General features: G+C 37.4%; 3 protein-coding genes across 5 annotated transcripts; 1 reads left to right on the top strand and 2 right to left on the bottom strand.

The window, feature by feature from the left end:
* Nucleotides 1-1,561: 1,561 nt before the first annotated feature.
* Nucleotides 1,562-2,672, bottom strand: LOC121237398. Its single transcript, XM_041134115.1, has one exon. The coding sequence runs from the start codon at nt 2,506-2,508 to the stop codon at nt 1,855-1,857; it is 654 nt and encodes a 217-aa protein (XP_040990049.1). The 5' UTR covers nt 2,509-2,672; the 3' UTR covers nt 1,562-1,854.
* Nucleotides 2,673-4,853: 2,181 nt separating this feature from the next.
* Nucleotides 4,854-12,613, top strand: LOC121237397 (probable protein phosphatase 2C 39). Its single transcript, XM_041134114.1, is given in 7 exon segments — nt 4,854-4,940; nt 5,511-5,526; nt 10,789-10,869; nt 10,872-11,017; nt 11,126-11,402; nt 11,929-12,083; nt 12,265-12,613. Coding segments are annotated over 7 exon segments (846 nt in total). The 5' UTR covers nt 4,854-4,907; the 3' UTR covers nt 12,403-12,613.
* A 3,283-nt stretch (nt 12,614-15,896) lies between these two features.
* On the bottom strand, nt 15,897-21,088 carry LOC121237396 (phytosulfokine receptor 2-like). 3 transcript variants are annotated; one of them, XR_005934914.1, is made up of 3 exons: nt 20,585-21,088; nt 16,436-20,543; nt 15,897-15,950 (listed from the first exon to the last, which is right to left on the bottom strand). XR_005934914.1 is itself a non-coding variant. In XM_041134113.1 (3 exons), the coding sequence occupies exon 3, from the start codon at nt 19,690-19,692 to the stop codon at nt 16,534-16,536; it is 3,159 nt and encodes a 1,052-aa protein (XP_040990047.1). In that variant the 5' UTR covers nt 19,693-19,777; nt 20,471-20,543; nt 20,585-21,088; the 3' UTR covers nt 16,319-16,533. The 3 variants fall into 3 exon arrangements, 2 of the variants coding, with proteins under 2 accessions (XP_040990047.1, XP_040990046.1); XM_041134113.1 differs by lacking the exon at nt 15,897-15,950 and having other exon boundaries at nt 16,319-19,777; nt 20,471-20,543; XM_041134112.1 differs by lacking the exon at nt 15,897-15,950 and having other exon boundaries at nt 16,319-20,543.
* Nucleotides 21,089-26,002: the final 4,914 nt, after the last annotated feature.

Below are 26,002 nucleotides of genomic sequence, written 5' to 3'. Positions count from 1 at the left end.
ACTTAATGTTCATCATGTTAATACTCAAGATTAACTTGCAGATCTTCTAATAAAATCATTGTCATGACAACGTACGGAGCTTCTTCGAAACAAGATTGGCCTTGCCGATGACAGTTCCATCTTGCGAGGACGTATAAAAAATGATTCCATAAATCAAGGCCAAGATTATACAACAACTAATTAGACAGGACTCATGTCTCTAACAGTCACGAAATCACAGAAAAATAATCTTTGTAACAGCTAGAAAATTATAGCAACAATCTTAGTTTACTTTCCTATATTAAAATTTGTAAATCTTGTATTTATGCTGTATGAGTCTATGTATCAAGTAGTGTGTTGAAAAGATTGTTGATTGTGAGTAATAAAATTTTTATCAAAATTCAAACTTCATCATCCGATTGCCTCGTCACTATCATAGTCTCTCTCCCTTTCGTCGTCGCCTACGATCAATATATTTCTGAGTTGGTTTTGGTTGGTGGGTAGGTGGACGGCCATGGGTGCCAATTCGCCTCGACCTGCATCTGAACGAGGTAGAGATCTTGCAGGACTGTTCATTCGGGTAAGATTTTTTTTCAACCCAGTCTGAAATTCGGGTTGCAAAACCCAGGTATAGCAGGTCCGGGGTTCGGATTTTACCCAGGTTTACAACCTGAAACCTCTCTCTCTTTTTTTTTTTTTTTTTTTTTTTTTCCGTTACAATCATAATATTATACCCCAAAGCCGGAGAAATGCAATGCATGAGAAATGGCGTTCGTTTTTCCCGTACGTTTCCCTTAGCCAGATGGTTGTGTGCCCCTCGATCGCCACTCTTCCACCTATCCTCTTCGTTGGAGGTACTTTTCTCTTACTTTCATTTCAACGTTCGGTTTCCTTTTTATTTTCGTTTCCTACCATTTATCTTCACACGCCACTGGCAGCCATGTTTTATTAGCAGCTTCTAGGTGACGCAAGTGCTTGAGTTCAGCCATTTTATCTAGCTTTTATTTATTTATTTTTTTTTGGTTGCCCAGTTTTCTCGGTAACCAAACACAGGCATTCTGCCCTTTTCAGTCGTAATCTTATTTTTTAGATGGGCAGTTTTTATCTTCAAAATATTATGATTGTAACGAGGAAAAAAAGAAGAAGAAAAGACCGGGTTTCGGATCTGATTCCGGTTCAAGTATATCTGGGTTCTCATGCTAGAATCCAGATGACCAGTCAGGCCGAAACCTAGATCAACAGTCCGAAGATATTGGAGCCCAACTCTTCCGCACTGCCTATGCCGCGCGCGGGCCCCCCGGGGGGGGGGGGGGGGGGGGGGGGGGGAGGGGGAGGTGGTGGGGTGGGGATGAGTTTCCTCGTTGGCTGCATTCAAAGCTCAAATGTCGATACGTTACTTTTACATGTTCCAAATCCTAATAAATCTAGAAAGAAGAGGGGACGGGGGTGCCCGGGAGATGCCGGAACGGGGAGACAAAATGGATAAAACAATTAGGCACTCCTGCCTTTTGTAAAAGAAAACCCGACAAACCACATTCTTTTTCCTATAAAGCAACCGCAGTTACAGAGAAATTACGCCAGGTTTAAACTCTTGACAAATGCCCTTGGCCTTGGCATGTGTACTGATTGATTTCAATTGATTATTAATGTTATAAACAAAACTTTAAAATCATAACAAAATCATTAACACACCAATAGCCAATCTCGAGGGGCTCTTCTAGGAATTCTGAAGTACTTCTGCTTCTTACAGTTTCAAAAACCAATGAAACCAAATCACCATGCCTAGCGACATTTGGCTGATCAAAACCCAAAAATTAAAAGGAAAATAAGAAATGGATGAGTTATTCTAACATCAAGTCTCCTTGCCACACACGATCATCTTAATTTGCTCGACGGTTCCATGGCATGGCATTCTTTGCAGGCCGAGACAATCCCCCAGAAAAATTCAGTAAAATGCCACAAGCTTTCCCCTTTCCTCTCCCGAACTTGTTTCTTTGGTTTTGCTTCTTTCCCGGCCAATTTCTTTCTACGCAAAGGGTCTTCGCGACTCAAAAGAGGTACAGGTGTAATATATTGCCACCTTTGAGAAGACCCATATATTTGTGCTGAAAGAGCTTTATTATAGGCTTGGTGTCTGTCTCTAGCCATAGTTGCTTTGGATGCAACTTTGTACTGATACAACAATTTTCTCTCGGAAATGTCGCTCGTGCTCGTCCTTGCACTGCTGCAACTACTGCTCCGACTATTCGTGCTATTACTTCGCGACGACCTTAGCGAGTCCTTGCTGCTAACGCTGCTCGTGCGGCTCGTTTTACGAGAACCCTCGATGGCGATACTGGCGGCTGGTTGAATAGGAAAAGCATGCGGTAAGAGCCGGCCATTGAAAAACAAATGGTCGGCAGGAGAGTTTTTGAAGGATGAGTCCGGCGTAATAGAACCGAACTCGAAGTCGGAGTCTTCGTCTTCTACCGGAGTGCTTGGGAATGAGAACACCTCGCCAGAGCAGCTCCTTTGCCGGCGATTCTCCATGGAGTTCTACGAGTAGTGTTTGTGCTGCATGGGGGGAGCTTGGTTTTATAGAAAGCTTCTTGCTGGGGACACGTGGAGTGATCTGGACACTTCGTCGGGAAAGTTCGATGCCCCGTTGGTGCAAATCATCAGGTCACATTTGCCAACTCGACCTCAATCTTGACACATGGACGATGATGGAGTTGTAATTATATGGGTAGCGTGGGATATTTGCGGACAAGTTTTCAATGATTGTACCATTCACAGTCAAACTTAAACCCCACACTGTCGAAATGAGCCCACGAGAGTGTACGAGTAATCACTTTAATTCATCTTTTATATTTTTTGGCATGCATAAGTTTTGAATATAACATTTCTTTAGCATTTTTTTTTTTGCACATAGAGCATACTATCTATATAATTTAAATAATAAGATTTAATAAGTAAGATTCAAATTTTAAAATTTCACTTTTAAATCAAATCTTGACATACCATATAAGTATTTTACTGAGTGTGTTATCCACACCGACTTATAACTAAAATTCTTTTTTTTCAAAACTTTCATGTTTGCCAAACATTCCCTTAATCTATAAGACTACTCCTGCTTATTAGTTTTACTTCAAAGATTCTCATTTCATCTTTATCCACATGCTTTTTTTTTTTGTTGAAGGGCACAGCCTCCAAAAAAATACTCATCCCTTGTAAAGGAAATAAAAGCTTTCCAATCCGAGAGAGAGAAAGAGATAGATGGGTCAAGAAATACAAAAGAAATAGCAAATTGAGGTTTCGGCTTTCACAAAACGAAGAAATGGTGGCAAAAGCATAGAGCTTTTGTTTGTGTTGTGGTAGCAATGGCTCTTTAGGGACTAATTAAAAATTGAGCCAAGTTGATCAAAATGCATTTGATAAAGAGAAATGCTGCAATGAAGCATTACACCGCATATCTCTACGATTCTATCTAACTAACATGTAATTTATCATTTTTATTATTTTATTTAAATACACATATTTTAGCATTAAGATAAAATGATAAAAATAAAAAAATCATATATTAATTAGATGAACGTGTGTGATATAAAACTTTCTTGTAGAATTTCTCTTTAATAAATAGGCAATAGTTGTAGACAAAAGTAGCCCTGCGAAAGGGCCATTGGTCTCCAGTTTGGGGATCTCTAAAGAACCTCTTGGGCCCAGTTGAACTATCTTGCCTTCGGGACCACCGGCCAAGCCAGATCTGTTTGTACTTTTTTCTCACCCACCACCACACCAACCAATTCATTCGGCAATCTTCGCTCCCGTGACATCAATGGGCCTAAGCCCAAGTCTCTGTGGGCGAGAGACTTCGAAACTCTAATATGTAACCAGATTTAAAAAAAAAAAAAAAAAAAAATTCTCACCACCAAGCCATTCAAATAAACTTTAAAGAGGTGTACAATTTAATTTAACAAACTCGATTTTACTCATTATTTAATAAACAATCAAAGCTTGAACAAAAAACTTAAATTCAAAGTATACTTATGAGAACTCCAAATTGGTTTTTTGAAATGTAGAAATAAAAATCAAACTGTAGAATACGAACAATTTATTTTGTGAAAAAACAAAATGATGTATGGTTTATTAAAAATACAAAACTTGTTAATATGAATCTTAAAATTTTCAAAACTAATTGAACGAAAAAGTCACAAAATATTAACTCAATAAGAGAATATATATTTACAACTCATCTCAACTCATCATTACAACTTTTTCAAATCTCAACACAAAATATAATAAATAATTCAACTTTTTCAAATTCAAAAATAATAATAATATTAAAAAATAATATTCTAACAATATTTTATCATTTGAATTCAACTCAACTCAACTCAATTCAGTTCAATATCCAAACGCAGCCTATTTTTTACACACTCAATACATTGTTGATATAAAGCTTTCTATATTAACTATGTTAAAAATATTAATATTTTAATTTTTTTGAAATTATAATATATTTTACTATAAATATTGTATTCACATATCAAACTATATATGTGTAGCAAAACTCACAAATTAATAAGAAATAAACTATAAGATTTCGATGGTGAGAATTATTTTATTTAAAAAAATGTAAATTGATCAGTGAAAAAGTTTAATAAAGATCGGTTTGGATAGTGAAAGTGTTTCATTTCATCTTGTCTCAGTATCCAAGTCGCGGTAATGGATTTAAAAAAAATAAAAATAAATAAATAATTAAACCGCACTTTATTGAAAAATGGGCGAAAACGACGGTGACATGGTGTCGAGGACGTGTCTGGTTGACTGTAGAGAACATGGCATAATTAGCGAGGAAAACAAAACGGGGGGTCGTGGGCGTGTCAAACTGGACAACTGATCCCTGAAGTAGCTGTTGTACGCATGGAACGGGGGCAGAGAGGGTAACCATGGCCGGCAAAGAAATCCTCCACAAGATGAAGGTACGCCTGAAAGTTTCTTCGCTATCTACTTTCATTGGTGTCAATCCCCTTTTCACGGTTTCTTCTTCTTTTTTCGTCCGTATCCTTGTGTTGGATCACAATCTAAAATTTTAAATAATGAGTCGGAGTTCGATACCGGACCGTCATGCCACCAGATTGATTGGGGCTCCCTTTAGTTTTACGGCAGCTTGAAGTTTATTCTCATCATTTCGTCAGCTTCAATCAGACTTTAACTTCACCGAAGAACGAAGGACTTTTGATACTTTCCCAATCGTTTTTAATAGAATCTCTGTTTTTTCTTTTGTTTCTTTTCCTTTTGTTGCCTGTCTTCTATCCCTGTAACATATTATGAATTATGAATTATGAATTACAACACAAACCTGCGTAGTCACTGTTACTAAGAATTACTTTTAAAGATGATGGCAATTGGACTTGCCATAAAGAAAAAAGGATTGCAATTAGATTCCTACAATGGTGATTAGAGTTTAGTTTAGTTATGCTGGTTTCTTCAACTTTCTGAAGTAGTTTACTCATACGTCCTTCGCATCATTATAAATATATTTATCGTACGAAAAAGTTGGGTTAGGTATTACACAGTACCAAGAACCAAGCTACAAGTCGTTCATCCTCTCAAGAAACTACAAGACGTCTGAGCACAAGTATAGAAAAGGGTTGAATTGTAATTACATTATTTTTCTTGTTTTTCATTTATTTGTAAATACTCTCTGTTATTTGCTGGCTTTTCTTTTTCGGTACAAAATTAGTTAGTTTGTTATATGAGAGGGTTATATACCCACGGCATGATGTTCAGTGATATGATTGAGGAATATACAGTACACTTCCTTCATCCTTCGTGCACTGCTCTCTGATTTCCTTCTCACCATTTCCTTCTCACCATTTCAAACACTGACATGGTATCAAGAGCCTGAGAGCCACCCATGGAGGATTTCGAAGGTTCCGACAGTTCTTCCTCCAAACAGCTCCAAAAATTCCTCTGCTCATTCACACCAAATATCAAACACCTTACGTGCCATAAACATGGCCAAATACCTGAACCTCACCGACCCTAGCAACCCATTTCGGCTGGACAACGGCGACAACCCTGCCGTCGTTCTGGTCACCGACTTGCTCACCAACGAGAACTACCCCACTTGGTCCCATGCGATGAAACGAGCTCTCCGTGCCAAAAATAAAATCTGTTTCATCACTGGTTCCATTTCCCCACCAACAGACCCCGATGATCCTCTTCTTGACTTATGGGAGCGCTGCAACGACATGGTGGTTTCATGGCTTCAGAACTCTATAAGCCTCTCCATCAGATCCAGTGTTGCTTTCGTAGACAATGCCCGTGACCTTTGGCTTGATCTTCAGGACCGTTTCTCCCATCAAAATGGACCTCATATATACCAGCTCAAGAAGACACTTGCCAGTCTTCAACAAGACTCCGACACTGTAAGTGTATATTACGGACGACTTAAATCTCTTTGGGATGAGTTACTTATTTATGACCCCATTTTAGTTTGCTCTTGTGGATCGATGAAAACTCTATCAGACCGATACCAACGGGACTATGTCTTTCAGTTTTTGATGGGCTTAAACGACACATATTCCCTTGTTCGAGACCAGATAATGCTCTTAGATCCTCTTCCACCCATCACAAAAGTCTTTTCTCACATTCAACAGCAGGAACGCCACTATCAAATGCCCCCACTTCAAACCCATCTGACTCCATGGCCTTTGCCATTCGCAAACCATACTCACTCCCTACCCGTAATCCATCTCAACAAAAATCAAAGAAAGACCGAGCATATTGTTCTCACTGCAAGATCACATGACACTCTTTTGAAACTTGTTTCAATGTTGGTAACGCTGAGGCCCCTATTTGTTCTCATTGCAACATGACTGGACACACAATAGAGAAGTGTTACAAGCTCCATGGCTACCCCCCGGGACACAAACTTTTCAATAAACCTCAGGGATCCAATGTTTTTACTGCTCAAACTGCTCCTATTGACTCCACCCTTGAGGATTCCAGTGATGGTCGAGTAGGTCTTACTCAGGCACAATATCAGCAATTAATGGCATTACTCCAACCACGGCAGCCCTCCACCATTGCTCAGTCCTCTGTCAACCAGATTCAATCCATCATTCCTCCTAACTCAACTCCTCATATTTCTGATATTTCAACTTGTTTATCCACCTGCACACACAATCATTCATTTCCACAAGAAATTCCTTGGATAATCGATACCGGTGCCACTGACCATATGGTCTGTTGTACCTCTTTTTTTACCATTATTAATTCTCCTGTTTCTCACTCCGTTAAGTTACCAAATGGCACAAATGTACTTGTTATACACACGGGCACAGTTCACTTAACACCCTCACTTCACCTCACTGAAGTCTTGTGTGTTCCTTCCTTTAGCTTTAATTTAATTTCAGCCAAAAAGTTGGCTGCCAATCTCACTTGTTGTCTAGTTTTTTTCTCTGATTTTTGCCTTATGCAGAACCTTTTATCTTGGACAACGATTGGGAAGGGTGAAGTGAAGAATGGTCTATATCACCTACTCAACACGGCTGTCTCTCCCTCTACCTTAGTGACCACTTTTTCTCACTTTTCCACCATTACAAAGTCTGCTACAGCTTCTGTTTCACACACTGAAAATGTTACTAACCTATGGCACTGTCGCCTAGGCCACCTTTCTTTTCCTGTTCTGCATATGATTACAGATCCTATTATAAAGAAAAGCATTTCAACTACGAATACAAAGCCTTGTTACATTTTTGCATTGGCAAAATTCCATAGACTTCTTTTTCCTCATAGCAAAAATAAGACATCAATTCCATTTGAAATTGTGCATTGTGATCTCTGGGGAGCATGTTCTGTTCCTGCTTATGATGGCTCAAAATATTTTTGAACTTTAGTTGATGACTTCACTAGGAGTACATGGTTGTATCTCCTTCCTAACAAAGCTGCCACCCGAACCAACATTGAGTCTTTTACCAATATGATTGAAAACCAATTTAACCTCACCATCAAAATTCTAAGAAGTGATAATGGAGGAGAATTTAAAATGAAAGAATTTTTTCACAAAAAATGGATCCTACATCAAACAAGTTGTGTTGCCACTCCACAACAGGATGGAGTTGTGGAGAAGAAATACCAACATTTACTTAATGTGGTGTGTGCTTTAAAATTCCAAGCTGGTCTTCCTCTTGAATATTGGAATGATTGTGTTTTGACCGCCACATATCTCATCAATAAGACCCCTAGTCCCCTTCTTCAAAACAAAACACCATTTGAACTTTTATTTAAATCTCCACCCACTTATGCTCATTTAAAAGTTTTTGGGTCTCTTTGTTTTGCTGCCACTCTTTCACAAGGAAGAACAAAATTTGATCCCCGAGGTCGCATGTGCATTTTTCTTGGATATCCTTTTGGAACTAAAGGTTATAAATTGCTTGATCTTGAGTCCAAAACCACTTTTGTCTCCTGGGATGTGCTTTTTCATGAGTCTATCTTTCCATTTCAATCTTTACCTCATCCCCCATCCACTCCTTCTCCAAACCCCACCCTTGTTTTTACTAAACCTTTACCAGACTCGCTTGATTTTCCCACAATTTCTTCCTCTCCACAGGTCAGCCCATCTCCTCACCATCCCGCCACCCCACCCTCCATACCTATACCAGATTCATCTCAACAACATGTTGCATCATCACATAATCCTTCCACTTTTTCTCCCATTACTACTCCCTCACTTTCCACACCAGTTTCTCCACCTCAACCCTCACTTCTCAAGTCACAAAGGGTAAGGAGAGCTCCACAATACCTGCATGAATTCCACTGCAACCAGACTTCACATTCAGGCCCTTCTCAGTTGCTGTCCACGACTTCTTCTTCATCTACTGGTAATTTCTGCTCCTTAGCTAATTTTCTGACTTACCAGGTTTTTTCTCCTTCTTTTACTACTTTTTCCACCTCCATTTCCATTGCTTCTGACCCTACCACCTATAAACAAGCTGTCAAACACCTTGGTTGGTGTCAAGCCATGAACATTGAATTGTCCACCTTAGAACAAAACCAAACTTGGATTATCACTGATTTACCTCCTGGATAAGAGGCAATTGATTGCAAATATGTCTACAAAACTAAGTTTCATGCTGATGGTTCTGTAGAAAGGTTGAAGCAAGGCTTGTTGCCAAGGGGTTCACACAACAAGAAGGTATAGACTATACAGAGACTTTTTTCCCAGTCGCCAAGCTTGTTACTGTCCGAGTCTTATTATCTGTTGCAGCAGTACAAGGCTGGTCACTTCTTCAATTTGACTTCCACAATGCATTTCTCCATGGTGATTTGAATGAGGAGATTTATATGCGTAAACCACCGGGTTATAACAAAGAAAGACCCAATCAAGTATGCAAGCTTCTCAAGAGCCTCTATGGACTTAAACAAGCCTCCCGACAATGTTATTCTAAATTTTTCTCTTCTCTCATTGATTTTGGATTTGATCAATCTAAAGCTGATTACAGTCTTTTTACTAAACTAGATGGCTCATCTTTCATTGCCTTACTAGTTTACGTAGATGATATCATTGTGGCTAGTAATTGTCCTTCTTCCATTGCATCACTCAAATCTTTTCTTCACACTCAATTTAAGATCAAAGATCTTGGATGTTTGCGCTATTTTCTTGGTTTGGAAGTTGCCAGGTCTTCCAAAGGTATTCACTTGTGTCAAAGAAAATATGCTTTGGACATCTTGGCCGACATAGGGACCCTCGGCAGCAAACCACTTCAACTGCCCCTTGAGCAGAATTTTAAGCTCAGCAAATTTTCTGGTGACCCACTACCAAACCTGAGCCTCTATAGAAGACTTATTGGCCGTTTTTTGTATCTTATAATCACTCGGCTTGACATATCTTATGATGTCCAGCTCCTTAGCCAATTTATGGATCGTCCCACAACTTCACATTTGGCTGCAGCTCAGAAAACTCTTCGATATATCAAGGCAGCACCTGGACAGGGTATAATACTCTCATCCTCATCTCCACTTCAACTTAACGCCTATTGTGACTCAGATTGGGCCTCGTGTCCTGATACACGTCGCTCCGTCACTGGGTATTGCATACTTCTTGGCAATTCTCTTATCTCTTGGAAATCCAAGAAACAATCTATGGTGTCCCGCTCCTCAGCCGAAGCCGAATATCGATCCATGGCTTCCACATGCTCTGAGCTCACTTGGCTTAGGTACTTGCTTCTTGACTTTCGGGTTCCACATCCTCAGGCTGCCTTCCTTTATTGTGACAACCAAGCCGCAGTCCACATTGCTGCTAATCCGGTCTTTCACGAACGCACCAAGCATATCGAGTTAGATTGTCACTTAGTCCGAGACAAGATCCAAGAGGGCAGCATCATCACAGCTCAGCTCATGTTGCCTCACAGTCTCAACTAGCTGATATTTTTACAAAGGCTTTGCCCTCCTTCATCCTTAACTAGATGGGAATAGTTAATCTATATTCTCTATCTTGTGGGGGGCTATTACACAGTACCAAGAACCAAGCTACAAGTCGTTCATCCTCTCAAGAAACTACAAGACGTCTGAGCACAAGTATAGAAAATGGTTGAATTGTAATTACATTATTTTTCTTATTTTTCATTTATTTGTAAATACTCTCTGTTATTTGCTGGCTTTCCTTTTTCGGTACAGAATTAGTTAGTTTGTTATACGAGAGGGTTATATACCCACAACATGATGTATAGTGATATGATTGAGGAATATACAGTACACTTCCTTCATCCTTCGTGCACTGCTCTCTGATTTCCTTCTCACCATTTCAAACACTGACATTAGATTCGTCAGATCCCGACTCTGGAAAAGGAAAGAGCAAGATGTCAAAGAAGATAACACATGGCTTTCACTTGGTGAAGGGAAAATTCATGCCATGGAAGATTATGTTTTTGCACAGTTTAAGCAAGTTGAAGACAATGAGCTTGGTCTGTTTGCAATCTTTGATGGCCATTTGAGTCATGATGTTCCCGATTATTTGAGGTCTCATTTATTTGAGAATATTTTAAAGGAAGTAATCCATGCATTGAAGTCTTTATTCCTGTCATTTCCCAAAATGGTAAAATTATTTTATAGATATATCAATATCTTAACTCTCTCTCGCTCTCTCCCCTTCAAGTAGCCTGACTTCTGGAGAGAAACAGAGAAAGCAATCAGGAGAGCTTATCGTATAACAGACGCCAACATTTTGGAGAAAGCAGTTGATTTGGGAAAAGGCGGTTCAACTGCAGTTACAGCAATGTTGATTAATTGTCATAAGTTGGTAATAGCGAACATTGGGGATTCTCGAGCTGTTATCTGTAAGAATGGTGTGGCCAAGCAACTATCAATTGATCATGGGCCAAGCATGGAAAGGGAGAGAATTGAGGAGAGTGGTGGTTTTGTGTCCAACTTTCCCGGTAACCTGATTTCTGAAATACAAACTGATTTCTATCTGGGATGACAGGGATGATATTTGTACAGATACCGCATGGAAATTATGATATCATTCCCCAATGAATCTCATTCCATTTAAAAATTAGCTTATATTGCTCTCCATAGTTTTTTTTTTTTAATAATAAAGTTCACTTTGTGTGCAGTTTATATGACAATGGACATTATATTAAACTCTTCTCGCATTCTGTGGTGTCCTAGAGTCCCATTTAGTAAGGGTTGGGTTCATTTGTTTGATACACTGGCCTGGGTTCGAGCAATCCAACCTTGATCTTTGTTTTATTTATCACGGAAGAAAGTAAAGTTGGATGGTTCTCTGAATAATACTAAATGTTTGCACTGTTCCGAGCTTTGCTGCTAGCACCATTAGCTCTTCGTTATTTAGATCAATGAGCAGTTCCAAATATATTAATATCTCCGAACAGTTTTGTACTCATTGATGTTTTCTTTTCATCTTTATTAATATCAAGATCACAACTCTGATAAATTCAGGGGATGTTCCACGAGTTGATGGGCAATTGGCGGTGGCAAGGGCATTTGGTGACAAGAGCTTGAAGGAACACCTCAGTTCAGAGCCCCATGTCACGGTGGAGTTTATAGATGATGAAACGGAGTTTGTTATCCTAGCAAGTGATGGATTATGGAAGGTTTGTTTTGTTTGAATCCCTGGTTATACTACCTCTTAGTTGTAGTGTGGCATAAAAATGGAGAAAATCAAAATCAAAGACATTACACCCGATTTTATTTTCATTGCACTTTTTCCCCCTTTTCATTTTATTTTTTGTACCTTTGACTCTGACTAAAATATGTCTTTTACATTGGTGCTAGGTAATGTCGAACCAAGAAGCAGCAGATTGCATCAGGGCAATAAAGGATGCTCGGTCAGCAGCAAAGCACCTGACCGAAGAGGCGCTTAATAGAAAGAGCACAGATGATATTTCCTGCATAGTTGTAAGATTTGGGTGATCTAAAAGTATTGCTCTGCAATACTTCTGTTGGGGAAAACCTCTGTTTCAAGTGATGTATATAACTATAAATACCCATCTTGTGCCATCATAGCCTCTTTGTGGTTTTCTTTGGATCAATGTCAGACATGCAAACTCGTGCGACAGAGCTGGCTAAACTAATTGTTCTTCCTTTTAGATGGGAACAATGAGAAAAATGTTATACTTCTGAATTTTATTGACGCTAACACCTCTGAATTATAAACTGAATCACACCAGAAGATGAATAGGCCAAGTGCAAATGCTCTGTAAAATGAGCGGGGATATTCACTCACAGTTTGCAAGCCCCCAATTCCCAGTACCTCCTGCATTAGCTGGATATGCTTTGTCCAATGGAGCTATGAAAATTTTTTATTCAACAGTCCGCAATACTTCAGTTGTTTTTTGGAGCATTTCTTATTGTTGTTCTTCTTTTTCTCTGGGGAATCGGTCTAAACTAATTGTTACGGGCAGTATGATAGTATCAGTTTTTTTTTAGAGAGAATAAACTCGCTGTTATGTTCTGCTGATAAAGAGCAACTTTAGGAGAGATTTAGAGTATCAATTAATTTGTTTGTTACTTTTAAAAAAGAACATAAAATAGGAGCAGGAGTTAAACTATATATAAATCTTGCCCAAAAAATCTCGACATACGTAGCACCATGGCACTGAATATTGTGATCGTTCCTTCTACTTTTTTTGCACAGGAAGTTTAGTACGTATTAGTAAGCATAAATGCATTGATAAACTGATCAACAAGTTGGAAGAAGCAGTGGGGTAAAGAGATTGAAGCATCGTTAGCATAGAAAATACCAACTCAAAAGCCCATTCCACATAGCAGAGTCTGCAGTATACAAGCTCATAAACAAGAATACAAAGTAGAACCAAAGCAACTACGTCCAAGGTAGTAGTTACTAAGATGTTCTATCTTAATATGCCGTAGACAATTTCTTAATACAAGATCCTTTGAGTCGTGGTAGCCTGCTCTTTTTCCCATGAAAACTAGTATATATATAGTTTATGCAGGGCTAATGAAGCAGACAGAAGAGAGAGAGCAGGTAGCATTGATCTTATCTTATCTGGAGATGCTTGTACTGGAATTATTCCTGGGTACTCTGCTTCTTTGATCATCACCTTGCCTAATCTGACTTTCCTTTTGACTGTTGACCAATCCCTTTGCGGTTTGAGCCTTCTCCACTAGATTCAGCTGAGCCCTTTCAACGCCGCTCATTATGTCCGGCCAAGTGTCTGCGGCAGCTTCTTTTGGTAGCTCATGGAACCTACTACGTCCAATTACACTACAAGCGTTAGGAAATACATCCTTGTCCTAGTTTTTATGGAAGTTTCATGTGTTAAATTGAATATACTGGCACAGAAGACAGAAGCAAGTTCATTAGATTAAGTAGCTTCTGTTGGGTTGTATGTAGAGCCTGGCTTGTGAGCAGAAAATCGAGAAACAGAGAGTTGGCTCGACTGTCACTCTAGAGTTCGCTTGATCTCTATGTTGTTACGTGTTTGCGCAAATTCCATACGAAAAATCCAAGTTTGGCCCCAACCAGCCAATACCTATCCTTGCCAGAAAATGAATAAAAGCTGACGATTGATCATGAAAGCATTTAACAGAAGTCATTAGTCTTAAACAACCAAATTAAATACGAAAAAATTAGTATGCACACCAAAAGAGAAGGAAGTTTAAACCAGCCTGGCCTGCCTATATGATCATCTAGAATTAGTTTTTGAGAAATATAAATATGCCATGATTCGGCCATTTATATAGAGGAACACCGTGCCAATTTCAACAGGCTTCCGCGTCGCTCGTCTTTTCTGTTTGAGAATCTACATGTCAGCTCGCTCCTTCATTTTCTTCACACTCAGTAGTACATGATCAGTTGGATTTTGGTCCCCTCTCGTCCCTCTTGGATTCTTCTCTTTGTTATATAAAGACTGATCTTGATCAAGATGTTCTATTTTCCGGTAGTTTTTATGTTTTGATCATAAATTTATGTTCTTCACATGATTTTTTTTTTTTTGCACTGAAATCGTTTTTTGTTGGAATTATTTGGTTGATACATTCATGTGTCGAGTATTCGTTGTTTAGTAACTTTGATTAGTCTAGATATGACTTGAATTTTCTTATTTATAGTTACAAATAGTTAGTCGAAGCTGGAGACACGTGATTTTAAACTTGTTTTATCCAAAAACTTTTTACTACTACTAGTAGCAGGCGTGTTGATCAATATTTCACTTGCAAAAACTGCATGCTTTCAAATGTGGCCCTTTCAGATCATAGAGCAGCAGATCATAGGGCAGTACTGCATGCACCGCTGCACTGCAACCCACGAAGGCATTCGAATGCCTTCATTAATCATGCCCCTGCCTAAAGCTAGGCACAGGTGTGTGTACGCCTCGGACATCAAGGTCAAAGATCATCATGGATCATCGAAAATAACTTTCAACTTGGTTGAGCATTAGCCAAATGCATAAAACTAATTAATCCCCCAAGCCTTCATCGAATCACATGAGGCATCTCTAATTAGCAGCCTAATGTTAGTACACTTGTCGAGGCTTAGTTTTCAGCTTAATTTCCAGTTAAGATCGATCAAGGTACGTACGTAAAGTCTACCCGAATTGTGAATATATCGTCATTTGTACATCATGAGCGTCTATATCGATCAGTGCATGCAGTTTAATTTCCAAGTGCAAATTAATTAAAAGGAAGATATTGTACGTACGTCTATTTTGAATTGTAAAGGACTTGATGATCTCTAGGTAGCTATGACCTATTTATATAAAATCGTAAGTAAAAACATTATGACTTGGTAGCCATGCATGCAAAACATTATATACTGCTAGATTTGAGACTCATGCAGAATCAACATCAACGCAATTTTCATCATGTTTCAACACGATCGACCCCCAAAAACATCATGAGCAAGCTTAATTTCCTGAAGAGAGCCCTGATCATGCTTAAAACATCATGCTTCTTTGTCTCAGAAGACATTAAAAATCCATTACAAAAATAATCGCTTTGTTTAATTATCTCTTCTTAATTTTTTAGACCCTAATTTTAACGGATACACTATTTCATTTCCAGCTTGCATGTTACGTACTTCGCATCACGAAGATTGAAGATCGGAATTCCTTAATTTGCTGTCTGAAACTTTGTATTTTGACATACGTACAACTAGAAATTAAAAACCTCAAAAGATAAATAAGTTCGAGGCGTAGATCACTGTATCCGAACCTAGCTTAATTTCCAATAACCAAAAGCATGCATGGTACAGCATGAATATATATTGCACTTCAACTTCATGAACGAATATCTGAAGTCTGCGAAGGGGTGTCTCCCACTGCTGTGTCTGCCCGTTCCGCTGCTTTGACTGCGTATTCTTTCACAGGGTCGTTGGTCATGTCTAAACCATGTTGTTTGGCCTCGTACAGACCTTCTCTCACGGGATCATTTGCTACACCAGGCGGCGCTGATGCCCCACGGTCTCCAACTCCTCCCGTTTCTGCTGCTGCATTGCTACCCTGAAAAGTAATTAATGGCCATAAAAACATAACGCCTGAAGAAGTCAAAATCATGAATATTGTCAAATCCTCTTTGTCGACCCAAAAAAGTCACTTTCCCTAATTTTTAATATTAACTTAAATACAATTAATTAACCAAAGAAATGTCTCAATGGATCATTTCAGTAATTAACTTCAAAAAAATTGAGAAAGGGCCGATGTCATTTGATCTCACTCGACACTGTTGATGTCATTGCACGACTAAAAGATATATATCATCAGTTGAGGATAACGAAGGAAAGATCATACAATGCCTACCAACCACTTTTTATTTATTTATTTATAGATGTAACACATTTGTTCAAATAGTGGGAATGGTTTAACGGATCAAAGCAGAATTTAGACATTCTATAAATGCTTATATGTAGCAAAAGAAATGGCCAAATATAGATATAGCATGCGTAGCGTATACATAGTTCATCTGTCAGTTACTTCTTGAAACTCACTCCAACCTTCTAGAAACTTGAGACAATGTTTCTGTACAGGTATACTATCCTTTTCTGGGAATCCTGACATAAAATTAGAAGAGAGAAACTAATGTAGTTCATTGCTGTGCATCTTTAAATCCAACACCATCAAGCCACGAAACAACTTGCTCAATAGAGGGCCTCTGTCTTGGATCTTGATCTATGCATTTACAGGCAATACCAAGCACCTCTAAGAGCTGTTTCTCATGATCCATATCCCATATAGCTGAATCTATAATTTCCTCCTCTCTCTTCTCATATTTCATCTGAAACACCCAAGACACCAAGTTCCTGCAGTTTTTTCCTTTGCAAACTTCCACAGGCCTTTTACCAGTAAGAAGCTCTAGAATAACTACTCCAAAACTATAGACATCACCCTTGAAAGTTGCCATTAAAGTTTGACTATATTCAGGAGGGATATAACCCAAGGTACCAACCAAATCCGTAGTAACATGAGTATCATAAGGTTGCAGTAGCCTTGAGAGACCAAAATCAGCCAAATGAGCTTCAAAACTTTCATCCAAAAGGATGTTGCTAGATTTTATGTCTCGATGAACTATATTTGGCTTACAACCCTTGTGCAAGTAAGCTAATCCATGAGCTGCACCTTGAGCTATCTTGAGCCTTACATCCCATTTTAGAAGTGAACCCCCATCAACATTCTCATGCAGCCAATAATCCAAGCTTCCATTCTCCATGTAAGAGTAAATTAACAACCTATCATTCGCATATCGGCAATAACCTTGAAGAGCAACGAGATTTTTATGCTGAGCTCTCGACAGGGCTTCCACTTCAGCTTGGAATTCACGTTCCATCTGACCGCAATCCCCAGAAAGTCTCTTGATTGCAGCTTTTGTCCCATTAGGAAAGCTGGCTTTGTAAACCAGACCAAATCCACCACAACCAATTATGTTCGCTTGGTTGAAATTGTTGGTAGATTTCAACAAGTCTGCAACTGTGAGATCTTTACAATCTGCATTCTGAAAGAGTACCAGCTTTGAACACCCAAGTGCTTCAGATAATCTGCGTGGCCTGCTGAGTTCCTCATCAAAGTTATCAATCGGATCCGCCACATCCCTCCTAGACATTTTAAGCAGAGCCATTGCAAGTAGCACAGCCAATCCAACACTAATACTGATCGTTATGCCAAAGATGTTGCTTCGACCAAATTTACTGTTTGAACCAGAAGGAATAACAGATTCTAGTCCGGTATTCCCCTCGACATCACAAGAATCTATTTGCCCACAAAGTCTCGGGTTGCCCTCAAAGCTTGAGTTGGGAAAGCTAGAGAACTGTCCCCCAATTGGAATTGCTCCATGCAAGTGGTTATATGCCACACTAAACTTTGATAAGAATGTGAGCTTGCTGAATGACAGTGGGATAGTTCCAGAAAAATTATTATACGATAAATCCAATACTTCTAAGTTCTCCATCTCAGAAATGGAGCTAGGTATGGCACCCGTTATGTTGTTTCTGCTCAAATCTAAAACATGTAGCTCTTTTAGCCGTCCAATTTCAGGGGATATCATTCCGCTTATTCTGTTATTGCTCAAGTATATTGAGGGGGGGAAACTTTTGGCCTGGTTGTATTGCAGACCACTAGCACTCTTGTTACGCTTTACATATAGCGGAATGCCAGTAGAAGCAGTAAGATTTGACAAACTGCAATTTAAAAATACAAGGCTCTTTAGCTCTGTCAAACTTGTTGGGATTTCACCTGTGAGAGAATTATTTGAGAAGTCCAAATAAAACAAATTCTCCATCTGACCAATCCAAGAAGGGACAACGCCATCCAAGTGATTCCAAGACAAATCCAGGACTTGCAACTTCCTACAGCTCAATAACCAACCTGGGATTTGGCCTTTCAGAGCGCAATTCCCAAGCGCTAAAATTATCAAGCTCTCAAACCCACTCACATTTTGTGGAATTTCCTCACCATGGAAATTCTCGGTAAGGATAAGAGCGGTGAGATTTTTGCAATGCTGCAGCACAGATAGTGCTGCAGATAGGTTCCCAAAGCTGTTGTTTGATAATGAAAGAAACAGCAGTGACCCGAGCTGTGCCAAATTTTCCGGGATTGGGCCAGTCAATTCATTCTTAGCAAGGTTCAAAATCTTCAGTTCACGGCAATTAGATAGAGAATTTGGAAGAGGCCCAGAAAAACGATTAGTGGCAAGATCAAGTGTGCAGAGATTGGGCAACCCAGTGAAATTAAGATCAATAGGACCCATGAACGAGTTGTTACGAAGATCAAGAACTCTAAGCTTTGAGCAGAGTGCAAGGGTAGCTGGCAATGACCCAGAAAACCAATTCGAGTGCGCAACTAATACTTCTAGCTTTGTAAGGGCCCCAAACACATTTGGCAGTTTGCCAGAAAATTGGTTTCCAGAAATGACTAAAGCTTTAAGATTGGAGAGCTTACTTAGCTTCTTGCTTAACTTGCCAGATAAATTGTTCGCAGAGACCGAGAGTTGCTCCAAAGCTGACAGAGTATACAAGGCATCAGGTAGAGGCCCTGAAAGAGAATTGAAATCCAAATGTAATTTTTGCAGAGATGTGCTGCAATTGTCCAAGGCTTCAAGACCGCCCACCAAATGATTCACCGACAAGTCAATAGTCTGAACCCCATTGGAGGAACTGCAAATGTGAGAATCAAACTGGCCGGTGAATGAATTGTTGCTAATATTGAACACAAGAAGGTTTGGCAATACCCCAAGTTTGACAACATTCCCATTGAATGAATTGCTAGAGATGTTCAGTATCTGAATGGATTCAAGACCAGAAAGCGCCACTAAAACTGGTCCTGAAAGAATGTTATGGCTCAAATCAAGAACTTCCAGCTGCTTCAAGTTTGAGAGGTCCGGGGGCAATTCACCATCGAGATGGTTGTTTGAAAGATCAAGCCACTTCAACTGGTCCAAACGAAACATAGAGTGTGAAACTGTCCCTTTGAGACCCATTTTGGAGAGAAACAATTTGGTCACTCTACTGGCAATTGAAAGATTATCCTTTACATTCTCACAGACAACACCCTCCCATTTGCAGCAGTTGGATTCATTGGACCAGCTTGTAACAATGGAGCCATTTATGAGGCTCCCTGCAAATTCCTTCAGTGCCAACAGATCATGTGGATCACATGACGAGGCCGGGCTGTTCAAACCCAACGATGAACAAAGAAAGCAAGCAAAGCATACCCATTTGAGGAAAGTCATCGGAACAAACCGCAGCGACACCATCGCTAAAACCACAGGAGTTTTTCCAGCTCAAATCAGGGTCAACACTCCCAAAAAATCAGCCGAACCAGTCATCATTCTGCGTGCACTGCTTTTCAGAAGCAATAACAAATTATCCAACCGAAGAACCTTGCATACATACCCACATGCCAAAAGACTTCCGCCCAAAAAACTCCAACTTGCAGCTTTAAGAAATAAGAAATAATAATTACAGGTACGAAAACTGAGATCGCCAATCCCCCACCATAAATCAGTTCCCTAGACCAGTAATTTTAGGAACCAACCCCCCAATCCTAGTGCAATCTTAAATCGGTCACTAATAGTACTGCCCCTTGCAGAAAACGAAAGGACGCCCCAATGGAGAAACTTTATATATGACGTCCCAAAATGCCTCAGAAAGCACAAAAGGACCAACTAAGAACAGCTTGTAAAAAAAAAAAAAAAGTGAAACAATAATAAATACCGGTAGAACAAGTGAGCTACCCAGTCCCAGAAAGAAATCTAAAACCAAAAATCAACCTTTGACCCTGTTTTGCTGAACACGCAACGGTGCAATACTCCTTACAGAGAGAATGATAAAGAGTCGAAGACCCAATTGAAGGATTTCCAAACCCGCCTCCCAAAAACCATCAGGGGACCAAAATGACAATAATAATAATAATAAACCACGTGCAAGTTAGGCAACAATGACCTGTAAAACCAAATGACAAACTGATATCAGATCCCAAGATCAAAGATTTCAAGTCAAACAAGAAGAGTTGAGGAAGGAACTTTAACTAACCGAGTAGACCCTTTGATTGTTATTGTAAGAAAGCTGGTGAACACGACCCCAAAGAAAGGCCCGCAATGAAAACCTTCAAGATTATTATATTCGCATTACCCCCGCAATGAAAACCTTCAAGATTATTATATTCGCATTACCATCCCTTGCAAGTGAAGCAACAGTTACCCGTGAACCCAAAACACTGTAGCCACCTTTTCCCACAAGTGGATCTTCTCCGATTTCAAATCCAGATGCTCTTGCCCTCCCTGTCTCTTCTCCCACTAATTATTCAAAGCTTGTTCAGTAGATGACAGAATCTAGAGGAAGAAAAAGAGTGCCGGATACATCAAATCAAGAAACAGTAGAGAATAACAGTGTGATGTGTTACACTGTTAGTGCATTTTTCTGATACAGAAAAAGAAAGGAAAGTTCCTTATCTTCGTTTGAGAACCTATGTATTATTGGACAAAACTTGGGGAAATGGGGCAAGTCATTTGAAAGTGAAGACGCAAGAGCTGACTTTTGAACGATTTTCTTTGAGTGTTTGTTCACAGTATATCGATCCCACGTTGTCTCTCCCCTGGTTTTCTATAATCAACACCTACATTTGTCTGTTTGTTATCTATTTCTTTCCTACTTCTCGATAAATCAGCGATGCGGTGGAGTGTGGGGTTTGATAGAGCTGGAAATGTTTTGATGCGGTAACGAGGAAAAAAGATATCGCCCTGCCCACGTTTACATTTTGCGCGTGCACACACTGTCAAATCATTATCGTGGACCTTCATAATGTACCATTGTACCGAGTGGATTGGACCGTTGGTATGGTCCCCTTCCTATCTCCCAAAAGATATTACTTCATTTGATTTTTAAATCTATCATAATTTATCATTATAATTTTTTTAAATTTTAATATAAAATATAATTAATAATTCAACTTTTTCAAATTTTAAAATAATAATAATATTAAAAAATAATATTCTAATAATATTTTATCATCTCAACTCAACTCAATTCAATATCTAAATACAGCCTAAGAACATTCACGTCCGATTATTTAAAAGGAATTTTTCCTATAATTTGAGGAGAATTTTAGAGATTTGGTTAAAAATTTTACTATTTTCGAATCTATATTTTAGAGAAAAATTTTAGAAGATAAATAGTAATTTTCCAAATAAATCATTATTTATCAATATTTTATTCTAATAAATAAAATAATTTTTTCTTCCAATCATCTATACTTTTTGTCATACTCATATTTGTTATAGTTATAAATAATAATTTTAAAAATAATTTAAATAATTATGAAAATATAAAAAAATTAAAAATATTATTATACCAGAAAAAAATAATTTAAATTTTTGTTTAAAATATTCATTAGAGTAGTTGTTCAAAATATAAGAAAAAATATTGAATCTTTAAGTCTGTAAATAAAAGTGAGAGAAAAGAGTAATAAAGAAAGAATAGAGAAATATTATTTTAATAAAATAGAAAAAAAAAATATAAGAAATGAGATGTAGGAGGTTTTTGAGAGATATTTAAAATTTGGGAAAAATTTTTAAGACATGTAGTTTTTAGCTAAATTATAAGAAATTTTGAAGGGAACTGGATAAGAATGCTCTAATTAGAAGAAAAATTATATTTATCATCTTCACATACTATATATAACATTTTTTTTATTTTTTTTCTTTTATAAAATATGTTGTATATAGATGATGAGTAGAAGAATTTAATAAATTTAAAAAGAATAAAATTAGAAAGAATTTAAAAAAATTAATAGATATATAATATATAGTGTATAGAGATAATGAGTAATAAAATTCATAATTAGAGTGGCGTGCACACGCGCTGAAGTGGAAGGTGGTGAATAAAAATAGTGACAGAAAAAGTGATGCTGGGAGTCAAAGAGATACTTAAAACTTTGACCGAGTATAAAGGCGGTGGACTAACGTGAGCGGCAGTAGGCGGACATCACGGGGCTTCTTTCCTTCCTTCCGTGATCTCTCATCTCTGACTTGTTTTGTTTTTCCTTGGAAATTAGTCAAGAGCATTCTCACTCAATAGATTACGTAAAATTCACTTTTTTAAAAATTTAAAGGAAATATCTCAATATAGTCTACTAATAGATTATGTATTTTATAATTAATATTCAGTTTATTATAGTATCATCTCTACATCTATAGAATATTATTCACATTTATATAAATATTTAATTCATTTGGCTCTCTAATTTTTACTTTTTATTCATTTTTTATCTACTTTTTACTTTTTACTTTATTTAAAATGAATACAATATATTAAAAAGTATAATATTTAAATGATATGAAAAAAAATAGATAAGTTGATGTATAGTATATTGTAAAAATCAATACGTAAAATAAAAAAAATAAATTATAATGATGTATTTTAAAAGATAGGATAAAGAATATATTGGGAGTGCTCAGAGCATTCTCAATAGTTCATTTATCCAATTCTTTAAAATACATAATTAATACTTACTTTTTTTATTTTACATATTAATCTTACAATAGGTCATATATCAGTTTATTTATTTTTTCTTTATATCATTTAAATATTATTTTTTTAATATTTTTTATTCATTTCAAATATTTTTTTTAACTACTAATAAATTTACAAATGAGAGATAAAATAATTAAAAATGTTTTACAATTGTGAATATTATTCTCCGTATCTAGAGAATTATTGTAGCAAAATATAAAATAAAGGTTAAAATACAAAATCTATCGAAATGGTCTTTTAATTGATTTTCTTTATATTTTACAGAAAAATATATTTTATATGAACCATGTGAAGTCGTGTCAACCAATTTATTACATGCCGAGTCTCCAAACCCACTTTTTTCATTATTTTCTTTATTTTATTTTATTTTATTTATTTTCCTATCCAATTCACTCGGGATGGCTTGTAGCTTTTGATATAATTTTATTGAAGATATCTTGTAGTGTTATCAAATGAATGATAACAATAATTCAATATAAATCCTGACTCGACTGATGCCAGTTTAGGAAATAGAAGTGATACATTCAAAAAAAACTTACAAATTAATGTAATTTTATATGACATGTTTGTTTTATTTTATTATAAAAATAGTTTTATAAGTTAATGTATTATATTAAGTCAAGTTAATTTATGAGTTTAATTTTATAAAAATTATTATGATTAAAATATTTCTCTTTATAAAATATGTTGTTTAAACTAGAAAGAAATTTTTAGAAAATAAATATATTCAAATTTGACTTTAGTGACGGCCAGATGTGTAAGGTAAAATAGGGAGAAAAGTTTCTAATGATTAATCTTCTTTTTGTAACATTTTTCTTTATCGAAAATGACTCATGATTGATCATGTTGAATAAGGTTGGCACAAAGCGAGAGGATTTTCCTCGTTAGATTGATAGGGTTGGCCGCAATAAACACATCAATGATAACCATTGTTAATGCCTCTATGCCCTTTCTCTGCATATCGTTGACATTGATGCTAATTGTGGACTAAATAGACTCCACTTTTGACTTTTCATTTGATTAAATTTGATGTCACACAATTTGTAATAAAGACCTACTATAAAAGAAATTAAGAATAATTTTTTTTTTATAAGAAATAGACTTCATTTTATTCATAAAGAAAGTTACAATTGTGACTAGTCAATATAGAGAAAAATTTTGAATATAAGTCAAGCTACATATCTGTTGTACGCCTTCTCGCACACAAATTTCTTTGTGATAGACATTGTCTTAACTTCGAAATCCTTATAAGAGAGTATCAATCTTTGTATAAAACAGAGATAAAAAATCAACTCCCACCTTTAAAGGAGGGAAGGGTATCCAAACCCCCATCCTCCAAAGGAGGAGGAGGAGGAGATAACCACCCCATCCTCCAAAAGAGGAGGGGTTCCCCTGCTATAGACATAAGTCTAATAGCCTATTCTTTTATTAGTCAACACAAACAGAGAAATACAAATACTAAGAAAACACAGTAAAAACGGAGAAAACACAGTGCATAGAGGTTGCAGGAGCGCGTGCAGGACATGCACCAGTTGAGGAAGAAACCGGGTAGACGATCGTGGAGGAGCCGGAGGTGTTGGATCCAGCAACGCCAAGAAAAGAAACTGCACAGAGGCGCGTGGCTGCCACGCGCAAACTTCAAACAGCGCATGAAGGATACACGTTGCTCATTCGGACAACGCATTCGGTAGGTTGATAGATCGGCAGCCTTTGAATCCCCCTGTGGGGCGAGTGGTGTCCTCCGACCACCGAAAAGTCTTCGAAATGACACTCCTCCCGTATTTGGCCTGTAAAACCAAAAAAGCAAAAAACAAAAATAACAAAAACCAAAGAAAGGACTGGGCTGAGAGGAATGAGAAGGAAGGAGGGAGGGGAGGAGCCGAAGCCCCCACCCCCTGATCGGTTTTTTCTAGTGAGTTTTCTAGAGAGAAAAGTTAGTTTTCTAAGTGTATTTGAGTAATATTATTATCATCTAAGAATAATTTTATTTGAATGTATTTACACTACACAAAATTTACAAATATAATTTGATTTAAAAGATAAATGTTAAAATTTAAATCTTATTATTTAAATTATGTCATGTACATGATGTGCGATATAAAAGATTTCAAATATCACTACTTGAAACCTAAGCCTCCATTTGGATAGTGAGATGAGATGAAATGATTTTAGATAAAAATTAAAAATTGAATAAACTTTTATTTTTTAATATTATTATTGTTTTGAAATTTAGAAAAATTAAATTGTTTATTGTATTTTGTGTGATAATTTAAAATTATAATTATGAGATAAGATGAGTTGAGATTAAACCTCTACAAAAAGTCCAAAAACCTGGCCCACCCGAATACCCGACCCGACCTATATGTTAAAATTAGTTTGGATTACATTCCCGGTTGAACCAGTTAAAAATCGATTTCAACCCAATCAACTCGACTAACACACGTTTATAAATTCTCAGTTCAAATCCTAGCCACTTGCCTTCCCCATTCTCTTCGTCATCACCATACACAGAGATTTTAGTTGTTCAAATGGAGTTTCAGACATACATGCAGAGAGAGAGAGAGAGCTCTTGGAAATGAAAGACGAGGCTGAATCTTGGAGCTCCTTCGCCTGCTCCACCACTGTAACGCTCAAATGGAAAGCCCAAACCACATTATCTATACTCCAAAAGATATTGTGATATCCCATATGATATGGATAATAGTAAGTGGTATATGAGATCTCACATTGCTTGGGAATGAGAAGTTGTTACTTTTTATAAGGTTCCAATTGAACTCAAATTATATCATTGACTAATCCTTTTGAAGTATAAGTCATATAGTTTGGGCATTCCATTAAGACGTTACAACCACTCTCCCAACTTCTTCTTTTACATTCTTTGCCTAATTCTCCAATGTAGCCTTCGAGTTCGCTACCTCTCTCTTGTTAGCCCAACCCAACTATTTTCTCATACGTATTCAACAACTCACAAAACCACACCACACGGCATCAAAAAAGGAAGGAAGCAAAGAAAATCTTCCTCGCTTTTTCAAC

Source organism: Juglans microcarpa x Juglans regia, chromosome 6S (genome assembly GCF_004785595.1).
Source record: "Juglans microcarpa x Juglans regia isolate MS1-56 chromosome 6S, Jm3101_v1.0, whole genome shotgun sequence".
Lineage (NCBI taxonomy): Eukaryota > Viridiplantae > Streptophyta > Magnoliopsida > Fagales > Juglandaceae > Juglans > Juglans microcarpa x Juglans regia.
The sequence above is the reverse complement of the archived record's forward strand: the minus strand, read 5'-3'. Positions and strand labels throughout refer to the sequence as shown.

Coding starts and splice junctions, on each gene's coding strand:
- LOC121237396 (XM_041134112.1), bottom strand. CDS start 19,692: ATGGTGTCGCTGCGGTTTGTTCCGATGACTTTCCTCAAATGGGTATGC.
- LOC121237398 (XM_041134115.1), bottom strand. CDS start 2,508: ATGGAGAATCGCCGGCAAAGGAGCTGCTCTGGCGAGGTGTTCTCATTC.